General features: G+C 38.2%; 1 protein-coding gene across 2 annotated transcripts; it reads left to right on the top strand.

Annotated features, from left to right (window-relative positions):
• Positions 1 to 789: 789 nt before the first annotated feature.
• Positions 790 to 8,671, top strand: LOC145041468 (DUF724 domain-containing protein 7-like). 2 transcript variants are annotated; one of them, XM_078989558.1, is made up of 9 exons: positions 790 to 1,084; positions 1,726 to 2,500; positions 2,597 to 2,701; positions 2,797 to 3,216; positions 6,575 to 6,826; positions 7,030 to 7,123; positions 7,215 to 7,396; positions 7,469 to 7,595; positions 7,679 to 8,671. In XM_078989558.1, exons 2-9 carry the CDS (start codon positions 1,748 to 1,750, stop codon positions 8,467 to 8,469), a joined length of 2,724 nt encoding a protein of 907 aa, XP_078845684.1. In that variant the 5' UTR covers positions 790 to 1,084; positions 1,726 to 1,747; the 3' UTR covers positions 8,470 to 8,671. The 2 variants fall into 2 exon arrangements, with proteins under 2 accessions (XP_078845684.1, XP_078845683.1); XM_078989557.1 differs by having other exon boundaries at positions 791 to 1,084; positions 7,673 to 8,670.
• Positions 8,672 to 24,041: the final 15,370 nt, after the last annotated feature.

The raw sequence follows: 24,041 nt of genomic DNA, 5'->3' as shown, positions 1-24,041 counted from the left end.
TGCAGACTTTACATGCATGCAAGGCCTCCTAAGGCTTAAACACTAAAACTAGGGTTCATGCAACACTTAGGACATGGAAAAAGGCTTAGACTAGGTAAAGGAAGCAACTTTATGTCATGAGAGACCTAGAGGTGTACAAATTCGGAACCATATCCTCATGACAAGTCCAAATCCGAGTATGACACCATTTTTGCATCAAAAGTGACCATAATGTTCCATAAGATGGGATATAAGTAAGAAGAGATAAAAGGTAGCAACTTTTTACCTCTAAATGGATGCTAACAACAGGTAGATGCCGGATCCAAAGTCTTCTCCTCACTTTAATCTCTACAACCTTCAAGTTTCCTTCTAAAAAGCTCAAGATCCACTCTCCATAGCTCCCAAATACTCCATAAAACACCAAGATACGACTAGGGTTTCTCTCTAGATTGTAAGAACGATGAAAGAGGCTACAAACGAGTAATAAGTTCTTTAAATAAGGTACAAATCCCTGAAAATTAGGGTTTTCCTTTACAGCGCCTACTCGTCGAGTCGGGGCCTTCCGACTCGTCGAGTAAGTTCTAAGTCCCGCATCCTCATAAATGATCTCTACCTGACAAGTTAGAGCTCCCCAACTCATCGAGTCCCATCACAAAACCCTAAAACTTAGAAAATTAAATGATACCTAGAATAGCCTGCTACAATTTGGTTATTTTAATATAACTTTGTATTGTGTCCTAGACTCCTAGTGCTACCAATCGCTTTACGGTTCAATTCAATATTGTTTTATGTAGTCCCATCACCACCTAAACAAACTTAAAACACCTTCATTTTTCTTATTTGTTTTTGAATTGGCGCCCAAATCTCCCCCCACCGTCAAACGGGAAAAGAAAGCCCTAGCTCGATCGCAGGCTTTTGCTCGAACTGACGTACGAACGAAACCCACGCAATTCTTCACCTGTTCACCTTCACGACTGACGTACCCACACAATTCTTGCTGATCGCTACTTCACCTCGAACCGACGAAGGCACGAACCCAAATTAGAATGAGTGTTTATTGGCTTGAGTGCTTGACGAAGTTAGCTTGAAGAAGCCAGCAAGCCAGGTAACGATTCTATCAGTCTCTGTCCTCTGATTATATCAACTTCATATTGTTTTGAGTGATTTTAGCATCAAATAGTTGTAAATTTGGTGAAGAGCTGTCGATTTAGGTTTATATCTGATCTATGCCTATTGCTTTCATTATTTTCGGCATCTGGTGCTTTCTAAGCACAATGTTGTTTCTTGCAAAGGTGCAATTTGTACTTGCTCAAAAGATGGATCGATTCAAAACAGGTTTCCGGTAATTTTGGTTTAAAATGGCAAGAACAAAACTTCAAGACTATGATAGTTTGATCTTTTATGATGATTAGTATTCCTGATCGATTTATTGTAAGGTTATTGAATTAGTTAGTGCAGATGTTGCTCAAGCCAAGAGTAATTAAGTAATTATGTTCTTGATTCCATCATCAGTAATATGAATATTTTCTTGTCATAGCTCATAGATTTAATTTCATTCTAATGCTTGGTAGTGTTTTAGGTTGGTTTTGAGCATTATTGCTACTATTATTGTTATAGTTCGTAGAATTATTTTGTATCAAAACTTGATGTATTGATCTTTTAGTTATTACTACTTAAACTTGTATCTATGCACCAAAACTTGAGCTATTTTTTGTTGCTGATGCATCTTATATGATAAAAATGCAGGCTATTATAAATATAAGCTCAAATGGATTCTCAGAATGAATGGAACAATAAAAATAACAGAAAGCTAGAAGTATCCAATGCTGCAGAAAAACAGAAAATTAAAGACATGTGGATTGTTTTGCCCAAGGAGGAAAATGAAACATATGGGCAGACAAATGGACCAAGGACTAGAATTCAGTGCTCAGACACTGAATTTGTAAACACTTGGAAAGAATTAGGGGAAGACAGGTGTACAATTTTGAGAACCAATTTGAAAGATAGCCCATTTCAGAGTCTTTTGGAGCTGGATGGTGGGGTGAGAAACAGTGATCTTATACTCGATCTAGTATCCATCTTCAATGTCTCTAACAAGAGTCTAAATATCAATGGTCATGACTATAGAGTCACACCTGAAGAATTTACCAACATCATGGGAATTAAAGATGGTGTGGAAGAGATTGATTTGAAAAATCATCCTTCAAAAGAGTTAAACACATTGTTTGCAGATAGTAATCCCTGTCAGTTTACAGTATCCAATAAAAAAATTGCAGTACATCTTAAAAGCAATGACATGAACATTGCTACAAAAGCTTATGCTCTGTTATCCTTGCTTCGTATTGTCTGTGCACCAGGAAGGGGTAGCTTAAATGGGAAGTATTTAAATAACATTGATGATATGAATCACAAGAGGTGGGCAACACATGCCATTGAAACTCTGGTGCAGAGCATCGCTTCTTTTCAGAATGGAAAAGGATTGAAACAAAAATATCTAGGTGGATGTGTTTTGTTTCTACAGGTTACTTCAACACTGTTATAGTTGTATTTATGGTAAAATTTAAATAGAGGTAACAGTATGTCAATATATAATATCGTTTCGTTTCTTTTTATGTAGTTATTTTATATGAACAAAGCAAGTATGAATCCGAAAAAAGATGTCCCCCTTCTTCAATATTTCAAGAAAAACGTTGTTGATACGTTTTTGAAGGAACATAAAAAGGTTAGTGAATTTTTAACTTTTGGTTTTAAGTTTTGAGTTTATTCATTGTGAATTTTTCCTCTGACATTGTTTCCCATTCAAAAAACTCTCGAAAGTGTACAGCAGGGTTGCTGTTCACTGTAGGCAAAAGAGTCGAAGTGCGTATTAAGGTAGGAAATCTGAAGGTTTGGTTCCCTGCAACTGTTGTAGGAAACTTGGGCAACACTTCTTTTCTGGTTGAGCATCAGCAGCCAGGAATTGGTGATGAAGCAACTTGTCATAAAGTTACTGTAGATTACCAATACATCCGACCCTCACCACCTCATCTCAGCCTCAAGGATATGGATTTTGTTTTGCTGGAAAAGGTGGATGCTTACTATGATTTTGGTTGGTGGAGGGGAGTAGTTACCAAAAAACTTGCTGATAATAGGTACAACGTGTTCTTTAAACACACAAAAAGAGAGATAGAATTTGATTGCTCAAGTGTAAGGCCACGTATGAAGTGGAAACGCGGAAAATGGTTCACTACTTTCCAGGTATTCATATCATCATTTACTTGGTTAATTGTAATTGATCTGCTTTCTTTTCAATTGCACCTGTTCCACTCTGTTTGATGGTTGAATATGGACTATGTGGATGATTTTGTTGTCTACACTCTACATTTAAAAGGGTTGCATTGCAGAAAATTAATAACAACACATTCTGAAACACCAAAACATGATCCTTGAAAAGGTCATAACACCTATGAAAGAAAATATATTGATTTGAAACGTCCTATGACTTTGCATAGTATAATTGAAATATATGTCATTGGTGCCAATAAACTGACTGACAGCACTACTGCGAAACCAATGTTAGGTCGTATATGTGATAGGTAGATCAAGCGTCCCACTAATTGTTGATATCTCCCCCTGTCTTCTGCAAGTGGGTTGTCAATTATTAATTCAACCTTTTTGTTGGAGTCCATAGGAGTTGAGGATGGTTTGCGTCTAAGCATCCCTGTTTCTTGTAGTAAGTCTAGGACATACTTATGTTGGGAGATAAAGATGTCAAGTTTTGATCGAGCAATTTCCATGCCTAGAAAATATCTAAGATTTTCAAGATCTTTGATCTTGAATTCCTTAGATAAGAAGTGTTTCAATCTTTCTATCTCTTCCACATAATCACCGGTCAGTATGATGTCATCCACATAAACAATTAGGATATATATCCTTTTATCAGATGAGAATCTGACAAATAAAGTATGATCATCTTGACATTGGGTGTACCCATTTTGAAAGATTGACTTGGTGAATCTTCCAAACCATGTTCGTCGGGATTTTTTAAGACCATATAGAGATTTCTTGAGTTTGCAAACCTTTTCTCTGTTCAAGTAATTCTCGAAGCCCGATGGAATATTCATATAAACGTCTTCAAGGTCATCGTTCAAGAATGCGTTTTTTATGTCGAGTTGACGTAGGGCTCAATCTTTATTTACAACAAGGGATAGCTGTACACGAACAATATTAAGCTTAACACAGGAGCAAATGTCTCTTGATAATCAATCCCATAGGATTGGGTGAAGCCTTTAGCAACAAGACGAGCTTTAAATCTCTTAATGCTCCCATCAGTCTTATGTTTTACAGAGAAAACCCACTTGCAACCAACTGTTTTCTTTCCACATGGTAAATTGTTGAGTGTCCATGTATTGTTTTTTGCCAGAGAATTAATCTTATTTTGTACAACTTCTTTCCATTGAGAATCAGCCAATGCTTCCTGAATTGTGTAAAGAATCTGTATGCTATCAACAACAGAGACGAAGGCCTAATAGGATGGTGACAATATTTTATAGGACACAAAGTTGCCAATCGGATGTTCTGTACATGCACGAAGCCCTTTTCGCAAAGCAATAGGTAAATTTAAATCATCTTTGTGATCAACATTATCATATTTAGAATTACATGATTGACCTGGTTCAGATTCGTGGTAGTCCTCAAGACGTGTTGCGTGCTCTATATGTCATTGCCTGGTTGCTTCCTTCGTGTATACACAAGAATTTCCTTTTCTTTTTCGGTTGGTTCTTGGCAAGGAGACGGAGCCATGAATGGAGGATTGGAAGAGTTTTCCATGACTGGAGTTGAGATAAAGGGACTCTCATCTTGAACACCGGAGGGTTGAGTATGAGAACTCTGATTGGTATCTGAAGATAAAGTATCGACACTAGGAATAAAGTCCCAAAGATGAGATTCATTTACATTCTCCCTCCGAAGCTCAGATTTGTAGTAAGAATGATTTTCAAAGAAGGTAACATCATAGAATTATATATTTAACTTGTTGCAGGAGAATAGCATTTGTAATCCTTTTTACGTGATGAATACCCGATAAAGATACACTTAATAGACTTGGGATCTAAATTGCTATAACTCTGAGAGTGATTGTGCACAAATGCAATGCAGCCAAAGACTTTAGGATCAAGAAGACTGATGAATTTTGTATGAGGAAATAACTTCACGACAGTTTGATATGGAGCTTGAAAGTTAAGAACCCGTGAGGGCATTCAGTATATAAGGTAGGTGGCTGTGAAAACAACTTTACCCCATAAGTGTTTGGGAACTTGAGTAGAAAACATGAGAGATCGAGCAACTTCAAGGAGATGTCGATTTTTTCTTTCAACAATTCCATTTTGCTGAGGGGTGTCTACACATGAGCTTAAGTGTAGGGTACCGTGTTGAGTTAGATAAGGACTAAGAATAGAGTTGAATTCTTTGCCGTTATTCGTCTTAAGGATTTGAATCTTGGTGTGATGTTGAGTTTGAATCATAGAATGAAAGTTTTTAAAAATTTCACCAACTTTTGATTTCAAATTCATGAGATACACCCAGGTTAACCTGGTGTGGTCGTCGATAAAAGATACATACCATTTTTGTCCGGTTATAGTCTTAACTTGTGAGGGACCCCACATGTCGCTATTAATTATTAAAAATGGTTTGGAAGGTGTGTATGGTATACTATAATAAGTGTTTAGAGTATGTTTTGCGAGTTGGCAAATTTCATAGCAAAGAGAGTCGGGACGTTTATTAATAAACAACGAGGAATTTTTTTTTGACAAATAACAAAAATTCGGATGACCGAGACGATAGTGCAACAACATGTATCTTTATTGGAACGAGACTGGCTATTTAAAGAGAACAAACTGAATTGTTGAGATGTCATGACAGAAAGAGTGTCATCTTGTAAGACATAAAGTCCATAACATGTCTTAGCATTGCCAATCATCTTCCCTGAACCCAAGTCTTGAAACACACAAATATTTGGGTAAAACTTACCCACACAATCGAGTTCATGTGTAATTTTACAAATAGACAGTAAATTATATTCCAATTTGGGTACATAAAGAATAGATTTGAGGGTTAGTTTTGGGTTTATCTTGACTGAACCCACACCCGCAACTTTGGAGGATGTGCCATCTGCAATTTTTACTGTGCGATGTTTTGGACTTGTATGAAACTTAGAATCAGTGTTGATTGCTGTAAATCAGGGATTCTACCTATAATTCAGGCATTTACAATAACCAAGATTATTCTTTAATTAATACACATAAATCTACAACCTCCTATAGCATGTTTTGGGGTTGTGGTTTGGGAAAAGGTTTTGAGGGAGCTTGACTCAAGGGTGCCCTCCTGTAGGTGGGCCCACCAAAATTATTCTTCTGGGCTCTCTTGGCTGTATATGATCCTTGATTATGTCTTGTTTGCTTGTACTGATATTGCAATTTCCTTCCTTATTAATGTAAGGAGGCAATTGCTTTAGTTTTTTTTTATTTGTTTCATGACCTCTCAAGTTTTAGCTTTCTTTGAGCACACACTGTTTGTAAATTGTAGTTATGTGAATAGTACTAAGATTGTTGTTTTACAGGGACCGGGTGAATGTAATTCTGTGAAGGGTGAAACAGATGGGAGAACAACTCAGTCCAAACAGCTTGAGCAGACAACCCCTAAACAATCTACCACTGCAACCTCATTACCAAAGAGAACAAATCAGACAGATCTTGACAGCAATGATAAGAATTCACTGCCTTCCAGGAGACTGGAAAATGAAATTAGGTCTGATGATCCAAGTTTATTAAGTCAAAATACAAATGGCCAATCTGAGGGGTTGGATACAGAAGTAAGTGTAATCAATGACAAAGCCTTTGGTAAAACTGAGAATCTTTCTCATGGAATGAAAGTCATGAGTTGAACATTTTTTTGGTTAGGCAACTGATGTGAGAAAGGGATTTTGCCTTACTAAGCAATACTTGTTTTATTTTATTTTTTTAAATTTCGTTCGCCCAATATTGAAGACCAAGCTTGAATTTTGACTTGTTGCAGTGTAGTATACGAGGAAAAGGTGTTGAACTGAAAACTCCAACAATGGATTCTTCAAGAAAGAAGGGGAGATTGGAAACCGAGCTTATAGGCGAAGGTGTGTGATTAGCTGCCTTTGTCTTTTTTGTTTTTTTGCTTCTTTTAGAATCTTATATAAGAGCTCAAGGAGTAAACAAAAGAGTTTTCAGGAGCTGAAGACAATCCAGCCAAAACAAGAATCCAAGAAAATGTGGAAAAATATGTCACCCAATGTAATGGGATGACAGTCTCACAAGAGAAGAAACTTAAGCAGCTGATCAATGTTGCAGAAGGTGAGACAAAACAAGCATCTCCATGTGTTGGGTTTGCACCATTGACAGTGGTTGATAAGGTGAGAACATTACAGATTACACTTGCTCACTTATTTTATGTATGTAAGTATGTGATTGTGAAATGTGAACAGGAGGGAAAGGAAGGGGAAGAGGAAGCTGAAATTGTTTCTCCAACTCCAACTCCAAAAAGGAAGAGGGGCAGACCACCTAAATTACAAGCCATAAGTCCCGTGACTCCAGTTTCAGCAGCAGCAGGAGGTATAGTATATTTATCACATATCAGTGGAGATTTTGGTTGATGATGAACATGAATTCATAGTTTTTCACATTTATAGTTGCAGTTGCAGTTAACGATCATGATCATGAGAATAACGAGAATGTAAAAGTACAAGCACATCGACAGGAGGGAAAAGTGTATTCGTCCATGAGAGGGAAAGGAGGAAAGCGACGGGTAATCAGTATAGACTCTGAATCTCCTCCGAGTGGAGGAACCAAGGGAGAAGAAGGCTTAGGTTTTGGTGATAATCTGCCCTTTAAGATAAGCAGCCCTACACTGTGGAAGACAATAGAATCGATGGATGTGTTGCGTAAGATTCCACAGAAACCACATTTCCGAGCATTGGAAGGCGTGAAGGAGAGCGAGCGGGAAGGAGTGGCCATTGGTAGCATGGTGACATTTTCCAGGGTGGTTGACAAGACTTGTGCGCTGAGGTTTGAGGATCCGAGAAGCGCGATAGAGGAGTGTTTGGAAACGGTGGCGGAACTGGAACTTCATGGGTTTCAGGTGGAGCTGGTAAGAGAGCGGTTGACACAGCTGCTTCTCATAAAGGAGAAGCAGGAGGAGGAGGATCTCCAACAACAACGTTTGAAAGGGATCACACAGAAAATGGAGGAGGCGCAGATGGAAGGAAACAGACTGGATTCAGAGATTGATGAAATTGATAGGGGGATAAGAGACTTGGAGAAGAGACGCAGGCGGCTGCTGTCCAACAAGGAAAAACATGACTCACAGATGGGTCTTATTAAGGCCGTAGGGGACAGGCTTCACAAACACCTCACTGAAGTTGGACTGGATTTTCATTGCTTGGCAGCTGCCCCCTTTCTTCCATCTGGTATCATTATGAATGATTGATTGGAATTTGATTTTTTTTTTTTTTTTTTTTTTTTGAAAATTTTCGTTATTGCATGGCGTATTTAGTGGAATGTAGACATTCAATTGACAATTGACAATTATGGGGAATGACATGCCCCATAAGCCAAAACAAGCTAAAAACTACATAAAACAATAAAAGTCAAGGAGGCAGTCTCAAAAGCCCAATAAATAACTTTAAAGAAACATTAACAACATAGACATGGAAAAAAACATATGTGTGGGTGGAAAGTGAAACGGGCACTTTGTGGTGATATCTCCGTTCTGCAAAGAAAGGCTCCAAAAGACCTTAGCTTTAGCGACATTTGGGGTGGGCTTTTTAGCAAGACTCAAGAGTCTCAAGCAAACATAATCAGTAATAGTCTTGCCCATCAAATCATTGGGTTCTATTGTTTGAAGAGTAGGTGGTAGAGAGAATCGGGGTAAAAGTTACATAAACTACAAATGACTGAATGAGATTTTGATGGGGTTCCTATATATGAAATTTCATCATGCGTTCGGAGTCAATCTTTCAGCGCCACCCATAAGGTGAATGCCTGGTGGGAAATGTTTAGAGAAAACCACTCAAGATGATGTCGATCAACAACTAGTTCCTATTGAAGAATGCTATGTCAAACCACCCTAACCAAGAATGGGGAGGGAATTCCTTCCTTATTTCTTCAAAGGAGTTTGTGAGGTAATAGACAATTATGATATAGTCTAGAATTAGAAGGATATAAAGTGTAATTATGTAGTTTATATATATATATATATATATATATATATATATATATATATATATATATATATATATATATATATATATATATATATATATATATATATATATATATATATATATATATATATATATATATATATATATCGGTCATACTACACAACACAATATTTTTATCAAGATTATTATGGTATCAGAGCTTGTTTATTCCCAAACCTAATCGGCGCCTAACATCTCTTACCGTCGATCAAACAATAATCGAAAATCCCAAATCTTCAAACAACGACAATCACAAGTCTTTTGATCCTTCAACAACAATCAGCAATCCAACACACAGGTTCTGTTCTTTCATTTCATCAGCCCTGGTTTTTTTTTTGATTCTATTTGGCTGCACAATGGCCTTGATTGTTGCATTCACCATTGTCGAGAAAACTTCTCACAACTCTCAAAAATTCGGATTTACTCTCTCCCCAACCAACTATGGTTTTTGGAAAATAATGATTCATCCATTCCTTGTTACAAACAATCTGATCAGATATGTTTATGGTACCATTCCCTGTCCATCACCACTGGTTGAACAAACCTCCTCATTAGACAAAAAGCCTGTCACGACATCCCAACCAAACCCTAATTATCCTATATGGGTTTCTAACGATGTTCATGTCAGGATGTTGATCATCTCGACGATCTCAGAGGCTGCTTTTCCTTATGTTCAAGGTACCTCTACATCTCGTGAAGTCTGGCTTTCCTTGGAACGAGCATACGCCCCTCATACCTCTTCCAGGGATACCCTAAAAACACAATTACTAAAGATTCAGATGAAAGGAGATGAAACATCCTCAACATATCTTAATCGGGCAAAGGAGTATGCTGATGCTTTGGCTAATATTGGTGAACCTTTTAAAGAGAAAGACCTTGTCATGCTTGTTATTGCAGGTCTTCGTGACGACTATAATGGATTAAAGTCGACTCTTCTTGCTCGACAGGTTCCTACAACCTTCAATGAATTGAATGGGCTGCTATCTGATCAAGATTACATGATTAAACAGTCCATTCCTGTTGTCCCACAACCATAGGTTTTTCACTTAAATGCTACTGGAATGACTTCTGCAACAATCCCCTTACAACAAGACTCCATGCAAGCTTTAACTCAACTTGTTTCCCAACTTGGCTTCAAACTACATCCTGCTAATCAACAATCTCAAGCTTTTTTCACTTCTTCTCCAAACAACCGTGGCCGTGGTCGCTTTCCTAACAACTGTAGTCAAGGCCGTACTCCAAACAATCAGAATAGTAAAGGGGAATTTACTTGGGCCTCTAATCAGAATACTATCTATGGGACATGCAACTGGTGTGGCATTGGCCACCTTCCATCAGATTTCCCCAATCGTGACCCTGCCACCTTCGGCTAATCATGCTGGGTATCGCTTACATGCACAAACTCCTTGGCTTCTTGATACCGGCTCTAACAGCCAAGCCATGTAGTACCAGATCACTCTAGCATCGGAACCACTGAACCATACTATGGTGACGAGTCCCTCCATGTTGGCAATGGTAATGGCTTACCTATTTTACATATTGGTTCCACTAAATTTTATTCTCCGAAGAAAACTTTTTCCTTAACCAATATTCTTCATGTTCCACAAATCAAACGTAATCTTCTCTCTCTTCAACAATTTGTCATGATAATAACGTTTTCTTTGAATTTCATGATACTTTTTATGGTGTGAAGGACGGAATTTCGCGCAATATCCTCCTCACGGGCCCAAGTGAACATGGGCTCTACTCGTTTCAACTTCCATCCTTTCAACCAGTTTCAAGGAGTGTCTTCACCGCTGTTCGTGCTCCTGTCCATACATGGCATCAACGGCTTGGTCATCCACATGCACAACTTTTGAATTCCATGTTATCTAAATACTCTCTTCCTGTTTTACATAAAAACTCGAGTTCTCCTTGTAATGCTTGTCATATAGGGAAATTCTCAAAACTATCTTTACCATTGTCTAATTTTAAAAGCTCATGCGTTTTAGATTTGGTTTTTTGTGATGTATGGGGTCCGGCCCCCGTTACCTCCTCTGATGGACATAATTACTTCTTACATTGTGTTGATCATTTTACTCGTTACATGTGGATCTTTCCTTTAAAACAAAAATCTGATGTTTATGCCATTTTTAAACACTTTCTTGCTATGGTTGAGCGACAGTTTAAAACCAAACTCAAATCTGTTCAACCAGATTGGGGTGGAGAATTTCGAAATCTGCCACAATTTTCCTCTCCCCTTGGCATCATTCATCGTCGTTCATGCCCACACACAAGTGAGCAAAATGGTTTTGTGGAGTATCGTCATCGACATGTTGTAGAATCTGGCCTCACTTTAATTGCTCAATCTGGCGTGCCCTCTCGTTTTTGGCATTTTGCATATGAAACATCAGTTTATCTAATCAACCGTATGCCATCCCGTACCTCGTCAAATGTGTCACCTCTTGAACATGCCTTTTCTCACAAACCGGATTACTCTTTCTTAAGTGTTTTTGGCTGTCTGTGTTATCATCATCTTCGTCCATACAATACCCATAAAATGGATTCCCGTTCTATCTCTTGTGTCTTTCTTGGGTACAACCTTGATCATCATGGTTACAGATGTCTCGATCCTACAACCGATCGCATCTATATAGCTCGTCATGTTCGGTTTGTAGAGCAACAATTTCCTTTTTTACAACCATCACCCATTCCGCTTACCACTCCTTCTCCTGATCCATACATCTCCAGTTACCCTGCAATTATTCCATCTTCAGATAATCCCATTAATACTGCCACACCACCGACACCTTCTATTATACTCAACGAAACTCCCTCTACCAGCCCGTCACCTTCTACGGTTCTCAACAACGAACCAACCTCCACTACTGAACCAACTTCACCACCTTTTGTCCAATCCACCGTATCTGTTTTTGTGCAACCCGAGCCATCCACTTGTGTCCGACCATCCCATCTTCGGCAGAACCCAAAACCACGGGTCCCTTATGACCCGTCTGCCTATGCCGTCTCTACAAGCTCTTCTGATATTGAGCCCACCACCTTTGCAATTGCCAAGAAATCACCCGAGTGGCGAGCCGCCACGGTTGAAGAATATGCTAACCTCATACGAAATAACACCTGGTCTCTTGTTCCACTGGTTCCCGATGCAAATGTGGTTGACTATAAATGGGTGTACAAACTTAAAAAGGATTAGAATGGTAAGATCACTCGTTACAAAGCACGATTAGAATGCAAATGTGGTTGACTGTAAATGGGTCTCTTGTATTTCTTCCTTGGGGCTATTAATACTTAAAACCGTTCACAATCAAATGAGGTGGGCTGATTTTCACCATGACACATTGCTTAATATCACAAGAGGTATATATATATATATATATATATATATATATATATATATATATATATATATATATATATATATATATATATATATATATATATATATATGACTTAGTTATCGAGCAAACCAAAAGATTTGTGAGAACTTGTGAACTCATAATCAACTCATCATTTTTCAATACCAAAAACATCAATCTTTTCCAAATGGTGCGTCTAAGCCATATATATAGGCTAAAAAAGATTTAGACAATGATTTATTTATTTATTTTTGGACGTAATCATTGATATGTATACAAAGTGTTTCTGAACTACGAGGTCTAAGTTGATTGTATAATTCAAAACACGATCAATTCATAGTTTGCCATGCAGATGTTGACAGTCTGACAAGCATATTTGGTCATTTCAATACATTGTGGTAGGAGGCATTGTGTAATTTCCTTTCAAAGGCATTAGGTAATATCCTTTCAAATAAAAACCACACCATATAATTTAATATTTTTACATTAAAAAAATAGTGTATTAACAAACAAAAAATATGTGCAATTCACCGCTGGTTATTGGTTGCAAGCAATGGTGATGACAGTGGTTAATGGCGATAGTAAATCGCTGGCGGTGGTTGAGCATAGGCAGGTACCCGCCTCATTTGGCAAGAACCGGAACAGGTGGTTCCTAGAAAGTTAGAACCGAAACCAGAATCGTTCTAGGCAGTTGTTAAACTTTTAGAACCAGTCCTGGAACCGGTGGTTTCGGTTTCGGAAGCGGGTAACCCAATTACATTAACTTTGTTATCTTTTGTCGATAAACTGCAACTTAGTTCGATCAAAATCGTGTCAATTCGAACCAAAGAGGGATATAATTGGGCCAATATATTGTAAACTGGTCTAAGTAACACACACACACACACACACACACACATATATATATATATATATATATATATATATATATATATATATATATAGGGTACAGAATACATACAAAAGAAAATCAGAAGAAAAGAAAATTACAAGCAGGTGCACAATCAGATGCAGTCTTCCAAATATATGGTGATAGGTGTAGGGTGAATATGTAGATGTGAGAATCTTTCAACGCCTTTTAAGTTTCTTTATCCATGGGCAATGAGTTTTGATGTATTAGGTGTATCTGTATTTGTAGAAGCTTTAATATTCGTGCTTATCTTAATTGTTGGTTTAGTTTATGCATGGCGAAAGGGGGCATTGGAATGGTCTTAGCTCCTGAATATTCAGACAATAAAAAGAAAAAAGGAAAAAAATAATATCGCTATTCTTCTTTCAAATATGAATACTATGACTGAAAAAAATACAAAGCCCCTTATCGGATTTGAACCGAGGGCTTACGCCTTACCATGTCGTTACTCTACAACTGAGTTAAAAGAAAAGGGCTTGACGGTTTTTCTTTATCCATGGGCAATGAGTTTTGATGTATTAGGTGTATCTGTATTTGTAGAAGTTTTAATTTTCGTGCTTATCTTAATTGTTGGTTTAGTTTATGCATGACGAAAGGGGGCATTGGAATGGTCTTAGCTCCTGAATATTCAGACAATAAAAAGAAAAAAGGAAAAAAATAATATCGCTATTCTTCTTTCAAATATGAATACTATGACTGAAAAAAAAAATACAAAGCCCCTTATCGGATTTGAACCGAGGGCTTACGCCTTACCATGTCATTACTCTACCACTGAGTTAAAAGAAAAGGGCTTGGTTCATGGAATTCCTAAACGGGTCACTTTACTATCTAGGTAAAATATATCTATATAACAATACTTCTTATATAAGTATAAGAAGTCCATCTACACATAAACAGAAGCGCCTCGACAAAAGATCCATTTATATATAATAATTTGCACTGTAGCGGGTATAGTTTAGTGGTAAAAGTGTCATTCGTTTTATACACATTTAAATATAATTGGAGGGTAATGGCTGAAACTTGAAAATCATAGTGGGGTTACAGTCGAGGTAGCTTATGAGAGTAATAAGAGAATCAGACAAGTGGACCTGCAATAGGAAATCTTTTACCAAAAGTTCAATTAGAGCATAATTTTGCATGTCCTACCTCTTGCTGTGTCTGTAACGTTATATATAAATCAGCATGCATCATTTCTTTACATGATATTGCAGTCATGGTATATTCGATTCAATTCTAATTTTGAATGAATAATCAATATACATCTCTTTCTCATTATCAAATCTTATGCGCATATGTTACATATGGTAGGTCAGAGATTGAATGTGGTCATATATATGGGATAGATGATCAAATGAGAATATGATACCCAATGTTCACCTGGTCCTCAGCATAACTCGTCACTCTCACATTTTTCTCTCTACTCCCTCTCTCTATATATAGCAAGTAATTCCGGCATGTTTATTTTCAAAACAAAGCAATTAACTTCAAGCAAATACAGATGAAGGAAAAGCCAAGTGTCCCTCAGAGATCCTCCGAACACTTCATTGGGATGCTTTATTAATGATTTCCTACTGAAGTGTTTGGGGGAACTTTAAGGGCTACTTGACACCAAAATACTAGAGTCTCACACATTGCTATTGCTGGTAAACGTTTCATCATGCATGTGATCTTTTATGTACATTAGCATATGCAGTTGCAGTTGGTTAGCAATCTTTCTTAATGATTTATACTTCACGCATATTATTAGCTTTAACACAACGTGTTTCTTAGTAGGTGATTGGGTTTAAAGAAATTTTCTAAATGCATTACTGGAACAGCAATTACTTAAATCCATGAGTATTAAACGACAAATCGGTATAGACTCTGAATCTCCTCCAAGTGGAGGAACCAAGGGAGAAGAAGGTTTAGGTTTTGGTGATAATTTGCCCTTTAAGATAAGCAGCCCTACACTGTGGAAGACAATAGAATCGATAGAAGTGTTGCGTACGATTCCACAGAAACCACATTTCCGAGCATTGGAAGGCGTGAAGGAGAGCGAGTGGGAAGGAGTGGCCATTGGTAGCATGGTGACCTTTTCCAGGGTGGTTGACAAGACTTGTGCGCTGCGGTTTGAGGATCCGAGAAGCGCGATAGAGGAGTGTTTGGAAACGGTGGCGGAACTGGAACTTCATGGGTTTCAGGTGGAGCTGGTAAGAGATCGGTTGACACAGCTGCTTCTCATAAAGGAGAAGCAGGAGGAGGAGGATCTCCAACAACAACGTTTGAAAGGGATCACACAGAAAATGGAGGAGGCACAGATGGAAGGAAACAGACTGGATTCAGAGATTGATGAAATTGATAGAGAGATAAGACTTGGAGAAGAGACGCAGGCGGCTGCTGTCCAATAAGGAAAAACATGACTCACAGATGGGTCTTATTAAGGCCGTAGGTGACCGGCTTCACAAACACCTCACGGAAGTTGGACTGGATTTTCATTGCTTGGCAGCTGCCCCCTTTCTTCCATCTGGTATTATTATGAATGATTGATTGGAATTTGATTTTTTTTTTTTTGAAAATTTTCGTTATTGCATGGCGTATTTAGTGGAATGTATGTTGGGTTAATCGGTGTGTTCACGGATCACTCGGGTCATTGTTCAAAGTTGTGGATCAGTTCTGGGTTTACAATAGTTTAGTATATTGTACCTCACTCGTTTATTCTTGTATTTTAGAAGTTTTACTATGGTTTACCAGGTCATAGGCTTGTTCTTCCTAGCTTTTAGGAAGTTCACGTAGAAGTAGGATAGGTACCTTATCTTTATCAAGTTTGTTTGTTTCTTATTTAAATGTTAATTGTGAGATCAATGAAAAATGTTTAAGTAGTAAAACTCAAAATCTACATTACGTGTGTGTGATTGTGTGTGTTTTCAAAGATCTAATCCAACAATTGGTATCAGAGCGAAGGTTGAAGAGGGCCGGTTTGAGAGTCGACTTCCGAAGGGGAGGAGCCTTCGGGTGGGGGGCTGCCATCACAGTGGAAGTCGGGTGGTTGGCAGTGACCTTTTTGTTGCGGGGAGCAGAAAGCTGAAGGTCTTTTCACACAAGCAGGTTCGAGACAGCAGAGGTTGTGAAAAGTGCTGGTGTTTGTCAATGGTTAATGGCGGAGAAGGTGTTTAGTTGGTGGGTTTCTTTGCCGGCTATCTTTTGTTTTGGTGGTGTCCGACAAGGTGGTGATTCTGGTGGTAGGTTGTGGGTATGTCACCGAAAAATGGAGAGAGTTACCGAAGATGCATGAGAAAATGAACATAAAAGATCCGTCAAGCAGGTGGCTTTAGGTTTGTTTCGTTTTTGCAGGTGAAGGAAGACGGGAAAAGCGGGTTGCTTTGTTTTCTTGATTGGTGGAAGAAGGCTCTCATTTCACAGAACTGTTAGGTGAAAACAGATTCTGTGTGGTAACAAACAACAACCAGGTATGGAGAACTTTAGACGTGACCGAGGTGAAGGTCGGGTGTCCGGGAAAAGTTGTGACTAAGGTGGAGGTCGGGGTATCCGGGAAAAGTCGTAAATCGAGATGGGTCGAAAGATTAAACGCTACAGTGAGTGAATGTTGTGAACAACCGATTACGGGGGTGATTGTTGGGTTAATCGGTGTGTTAACGGATCACTCGGGTCATGGGTCAAAGTTGTGGATCAGTTCATGGGTTTACAATAGTTTAGCATATTGTAACTCACTCGTTTATTCTTGTATGTTAGAAGTTTTATTATGGTTTACCAGGTCATAGGCTTGTTCTTCCTAGCTTTAAGGAAGTTCACGTAGAAGTAGGATAGGTACCTTTTCTTTATGATCAAGTCTGTTTGTTTTTATTGTTTGAAGAATAGGTGGTAGAGAGAATTGGGGTAGAAGTTACGTAAACTACAAATGACTAAATGAGATTTTGATGGGGTTCCTATATACGAAATTTCATCCTGCGTTCGGAGTCAATCTTTCAACGCCACCCATAAGGTGAATGCCTGGTGGGAAATGTTTAGAGAAAACCACTCAAGATGATGTCGATGAACAACTAGTTCCTATGGAAGAATACTAAGTCAAACTAACCTAAAGAAGAATGGGGAGGGAATTCCTTCCTTATTTCTTCAAAGGAGTTTGTGAGGGGAAAAGGGAAAGAAAAAGGGAGGGATCTAGTAGTAAGAATAACATGAGTATCACAAAGAGTTAGGGGTTGACCCAACTATATTTACTTAAAATAGTAGGCTTGGTTTGGGGTTGTGAGTTTTAAATTATGAAAAACAATACCTCTTGTGAGAGCTTTGTACTTCTTTTAGGGATGAGCATCGGAACCGGCCCAAACCGAAACCTGTCTGGGAACCGAACTCGGTGGAAAATAGGAACCGAACCAGACCGCCAGTTCTATTGGTTCCGGTTCCTACCGGTTCTTGCAGCGTGTTCAATGTTGGAATCGGTCCTCGAGAAATAGAAACACACGGTTCTAGTTTTTGCTGGTTCTGTCGGTTCATGGTTCCAAAAATCCACAAAAATATCATCCCGACCCAATCGGTTCTATTCGGTTCCGGTACCGGTTCTACCCGGTTCCCTGGTCTAAATGTTTATCGCTAACTTCTTTCACGTTATTCCTTTTTTCCTTTTGGGTTTATTTTGTGAGTGATAGGGGAATTTGGGGTTGTGTTTCTTCCTTGGGGCTATTAATACTTAAAACTGTTCACAATCAAATGAGGTGGGTTGATTTTCACCATGACACATTGCTTAATTTCACAAGGGATATATATATATATATATATATATATATATATATATATATATATATATATATATGTATGTATGTATATGACTGAGTTATCGTGCAAACCAAAAGATTTAAGAGAACCTGTGAACTCATAATCAACTCATTATTTTTCAACACCAAAAATATCAATCTTTTCCAAATGGTGCGTCTAAGCCATATATATAGGCTAAAAAAAAGATTTAGACAATTATTTATTTATTTATTTTTGGACGTAATCCTTGATATGTATACAAGGTGTTTCTGAACTACGAGGTCTAAGTTGACTGTATAATTCAAAACACGATCAATACATAGTTTGCCATGAAGATCCTGACATCCTGACAAACATATGTGGTCATTTCAATACATTGTGGTAGGAGGCATTGTGTAATTTCCTTTCAAAGGCATTAAGTAATATCCTTTCAAATAAAAACCACACCAAATAATTTAATATCTTTACATTAAAAAAATAGTGTATTAATAAACAAAAAATATGTGCAATTCACCGTTGGTTATTGGTTGCCAGCAATGGTGATGACAGTGGTTAATGGCGATAGTAAATTGCTGGCGGTGGTTGAGGATATGCCATACTCACAACATAAAATTGTGATATATCAATTAGATAAGTGATCAAATATTCCTTTCTTCTTCAAGATATGTATATGAACATGAGACATAGATATATTCAATCTCAAATGTTCAAGATTTTGTTTCCTGATACTAACTTGTATCAATCAAAAGAAAACTGCATAATTGATCGATCAATTCAATCTGAGTAGGACCATGCATTTTAATGTCAACACCAAATTATCGAGGGGAACAATGATATCTATTTTTATATTTTAGAGGAGAAGCTAACAAATAAACTTCGACTACAAAGATTCCACCTATTCCTCATGTCATATCTAGTCAAACCCTTTATGAATACCATTTACGATCAACGTTTGTGGGAAACCAACACTAAAAATATTATAGGAGAGAATATCATGCATCTCCATTTGAAGATTATATGATATTACCATCTTAGAATTACTTGTAATAGAATCCATGGAGTAATATCTAAGTGTGGGTTACTCCGATACCTTAAAATCTCCATTTAAAGTACTCATGAGCATTAGTTCCAATTTTTTCTTTGTGCATCACCATGGACAATCTACCAATTCTCCATGACAATCTTAAATCACTACTTACTTCCAAAGTACGACCGAGAATTTTGAATAACTTGAATGTGGGGCGTACTGCTTGATTGACCAAATGTCGAAGGGCTGACCCTGAACGCGCAGCGTACCATTTGGTTTCCAACTTTAATGGCTGCCACCCACTCAACCATTAAGTGCTAAATCGTTAAGCACTTACGTCTAAAATCTAGATGTAGACCCTAACAAGTGTTCTAAACCATAAAGTTTCCAACTTTATGGTTTTTCATGGCTAATAAGACCTTATTACCAAAAGCCCTAGTCTCTTGATGTAACACTCTATAATTTCAAACAAAAATTTCATTTTTAAATCCCATAAAATCAATATCACATTTTCTCAATACTGCAATTTATCAAATGTCATAATACAATTCAACAAAACACCAGATAATATCCTAGAATCCTCATCATAGTCTCGAACTGGTGTGTATAATCAAGCTGGCGCCTTCCCGAGATCCTTAGAAATATATAAACAAATAACACACAACACGGTAAGCGCGAAGCTTAGTGATTTCCCCAAAATACCACATACACAAATAATAAGCCTCTCATGGCTATAACTTGACATGGACGCTCTGGTCTTATCCATCTCGGTGACGACCTTCCGGTCTCACGGCTCAGTGTGGATCCCCTGGTCATGTGTCTCAATGAGGAATCTTCGGTCTCACGGCTCAGGTTGGGCCTTCCACTCCTATATCTCAGTGAAGACCCTCCAGTCTCAGAACTCGGTTTCGACCCTCCGATCCTAACTCAATAAAGCACATAATAATATAGCATATATCACAAAGACAAAATGCATAATATCATGTAAGTTGGTATATACACACAGGACCCTCTGGTCGATAACTCAAATAAGACCCTCCGGTCACATAGTATTTACCGCTCAGGTAAGTATAGTGAGAAGACTCACCTCGGAAGAAAGCAAGCAGATCTAGTACCCCACGAACAGTCTAGACTCCGCCTACATAAGATAATTATCTCTAATAAGCAATTTGTAATAACCACTCTGAGATGTTAAGCTAATTCCTCCACTAAATCTAAAAACAGGTGAAAAGACCATTTTACCCCTCCATGGTCTCTAAATTCCATAGTTGACCAAACCCTAAAAGTCAATGAAAGTCAACGCTCAAGTCAACAGTTCATGTTTACTAAACTCGTCGAGTGCATCTACGCGACTCGTCGAGTTCCTTTGTTTTACTGAGAAGTATCGGGAAAGTCCAACTCTACTCGTTGAGCTGTCTAATCAACTCGCCGAGTTGTAACGCGTCCAGTCCATCGGGGAAAACCCTAGCTGACTCATCGAGTTGGCTCATGTACTCGTCGAGTCCCTCTAGACCAATTCTCATTCATATGATTCTAAGCATAAATAATGTCCCAAACTCTAGATATAGCCTCCTAAGGCTGAAATACTACGTAAAGCTGCAAGCTTTACGTCCATGCATGACACCTAGGGATCGAAATGCCAAAACAAGCTCTATATAGGGTTTAATGCATAAAAATAGGTCACCAACTTGATAAAGTTTGGATCTTTTAGCTCAAAGGACTACATATGGTCCAGATCCGAAATCTCAACACGGTGGCAAGCTTAAAACACTCTAGAACTCAAAGAAGGATGGAAATTGGCCCTAAACTCCCTAGAAACGAGTTTTAACCAAACAATGAGCAAGGTGGTGACTTTTTACCTTCAAACTGAAGCTAGGAATGAGTGAACACAAGATCTAAAAGCGCCCTCTCGTCTTAAGCCTTTTGCTCCTCAATTTTCCTCCAAAGATGCACTAAAACACACAATATTAGCCTCTCTTTCTCTCCCACATGGTTACAACTCGGATTTCATAGTGTGTTAGGGTGATAAGGGAGGCGGAAATGAAGGCTTAATGTCCTTTAAATAGGACACAAACCCTGGAAATTAGGGTTTTCTCACTCAGCACCTACTCGTCGTGTTCGGGTCCTCGAACTCATGGAGAAGACTCTAAAAATCACGTGGCCAAATAACTCCTCTACTCAGCAAGTTGGGGCATCCAAATCGTCGAGTTGTTCTGAAATGATGAAAGTAAATTAGTCAAATATTATACTTGGGAGTTGGGATGTTACACTTGACCCATTAACAAAATCTAGATCATGCATGAGAAGGAACTAATGTCCAAGATCTTATTTTTATGAATTAACACACCCTATAACATCTGGAAGGACAACTCAAACATCTTGGAGTACTCCATACTCACAAGGATCAAGATTTGGGACAAAAGGTGCTAACTTTAAGCTAAACTAGATCTTAATGAAATATTTGTCAAGTTGGAGCTTTATACCTCTAGAAGATGCACAAGACGGAGTGGTTGCAGGATCCAAAGCCTTGAGTGAAACACCATAACTTCTAGGTTCCTCCTTCACCAGCAAGACACTAGAATGGTGCCAGAAAGGCTCTTTAAGCTTCAAAACACACTCACTCACTTTAGGGTTTCGAGATAGGGATGGAGGCTGAAGATAAAATAGGGTATGGGGCTATAATGAATCTTACATAGGGTCCAAACCATAAAGTTTTGGGTTTGCACCCTGGCCACCTACTCCCAACGTACGAGAGTCCTACCCAAAAATTATGAAAATACCCCTTAGGACTAAATTTGAAATCCAAACTCAAATCAAGGGTCAAATTTTAAAATACCTAGAAGTGAAGACATTACAACTCTCCCCAACTTAAACTAGCATTCGTCCTCGAAGTCAGCTGCCTCGAATAAATAAGGGTAGTGCTCTCGCATCTCCGCCTCAGGCTCCCACTTGCATTCAGAACCCTTCAGCTGCTACTGTTAGACCAGAGATACTCCTTTGTTGCGTAGAGCGTTCGTCTTCCGATCCAAGATCACCACCGATCTCTCTACAAAATTCTGACGATCATCAACCTGAATGTCATCCAAAGGAACAATTATGGGCTCATGGGCCACACACTTTCAAAGCTGAGACACATGGAAGGTTTTGTGGATCCGGATGAGCTCATCAGGAAAATCCAAACGGAATGCAACCTTGCTTACTCGGGATGAAATCCTGAAGGGACCAATGAATACGGGGCCCAACTTTCCCCGCTTCCAAAATTGGATGACACCTTTCCAAGGTGACACTTTCAGAAGCACCAAATCTCCCGCTTGAAAAATGAGGTTTGAATTTCCCGATCTACGTAACTCTTCTGTTGGCTTTGCGCGACTCTCAACCTGTCGCCCACCTGCTGAATCAAATCAGTGGTCTTGAGTACCACCTTAGCACACCCATGACCCGATGCCCGACCTCCGCCGAACAAACCGGGGTCATGCGCCTCTTTCCATGTAACATCTTAAACAACGATCAGTCAATATTGACATGATAACTGTTGTTGTAGGAGAACTCAATCAGTGGAGTGTAAGTATTCCAACTCCCTCCAAAATCTAATACATAAGCCCGAAGCATATCTTCGAGCATCTGAATCATCCGCTCGCTCTCGCCGCCAGTCTCTGGCGGTAATCCAACACAAATAACCCCCATCTGGAAACATAGGGTTCATAATCATCACCCTAAAACACCAAATCTATCTAGTGGGTGATAAATCAGAGCTTGCAACCGTATCAATTATATGGAAATGGTTGAAAACAAAACCCTGGCCCTCAAATGAACACGAAACGGATTTTGATTTCCACTAGAAGCTTCAAACCTAAGTTCAATATAAAGTGGAATAACTCAGACCTTAGAACATTAGATTCCTCCACTCACCAATTGAATCAAATTAGCTTAAAATCGAATCTAAGAGGTATTCGTAGATGGAAATCGCCATCTCTTATCTTCACATCCCTCTCAATCGATCTATCTAGTTGTAACGTGGAGGATGGTGTCCTTATCATCTGAATTTCTCTTGGAATTTATTTTATTCATGGATACCCTGAACATGATCATGAGAACTTACTTGGTGATGATTACATTTCAATGATCCTTCCCGATGTTGCTTCGAATTCACTGTATTTTAGCATACCCTAAAGCAGCCATCATCATCCATCCGTCTTGACTTCATGAGCTTGTCCCCACAGAAACCGATCGGAAATAAACACCCCCTCCCCTCCCCCCCACACATAACTACCCCGACGACGACTGTAATTAAAATTGCTTACTGTGAGACGAGCTATAGTTAGTTCGACACTAGATTTATTTATTTTTTTTATGAATTTTGTTGAGTTTTTTGCAAAAATGGGTTGTTCCCATTTTGCTTTGTAAAAATGGTGCCCTTTAGAATCCATTTGCAAATATAGGGCTGTGGCCAACTCAGTCATAAATATCTACGTTTATCATTTTAAATATTTACGTTTAAAGCCCTTAAACTATCATAATATATTATATGCATATCTTTTTTTGTTTTTAAATATTTATGTTTAAAGCCCTTAAACTATGATAATATATTATATGCATATCTTTTTATTTTTAATACTTTTATTGATATTTTTTTCATCTATTAAATTTATATGTAAGACCCTTAAAGTGTATTAAATATTAATACATTATATTTATATTCTTTGTTATATTTTATTGATATTATATCTTTACTATTCTTTAATATTTTATCTATAA

This window comes from Lactuca saligna, chromosome 4 (genome assembly GCF_052625555.1).
Source record: "Lactuca saligna cultivar CGN05327 chromosome 4, ASM5262555v1, whole genome shotgun sequence".
Taxonomy (NCBI): domain Eukaryota; kingdom Viridiplantae; phylum Streptophyta; class Magnoliopsida; order Asterales; family Asteraceae; genus Lactuca; species Lactuca saligna.
This window is presented reverse-complemented; position numbering and strand designations above follow the sequence as displayed.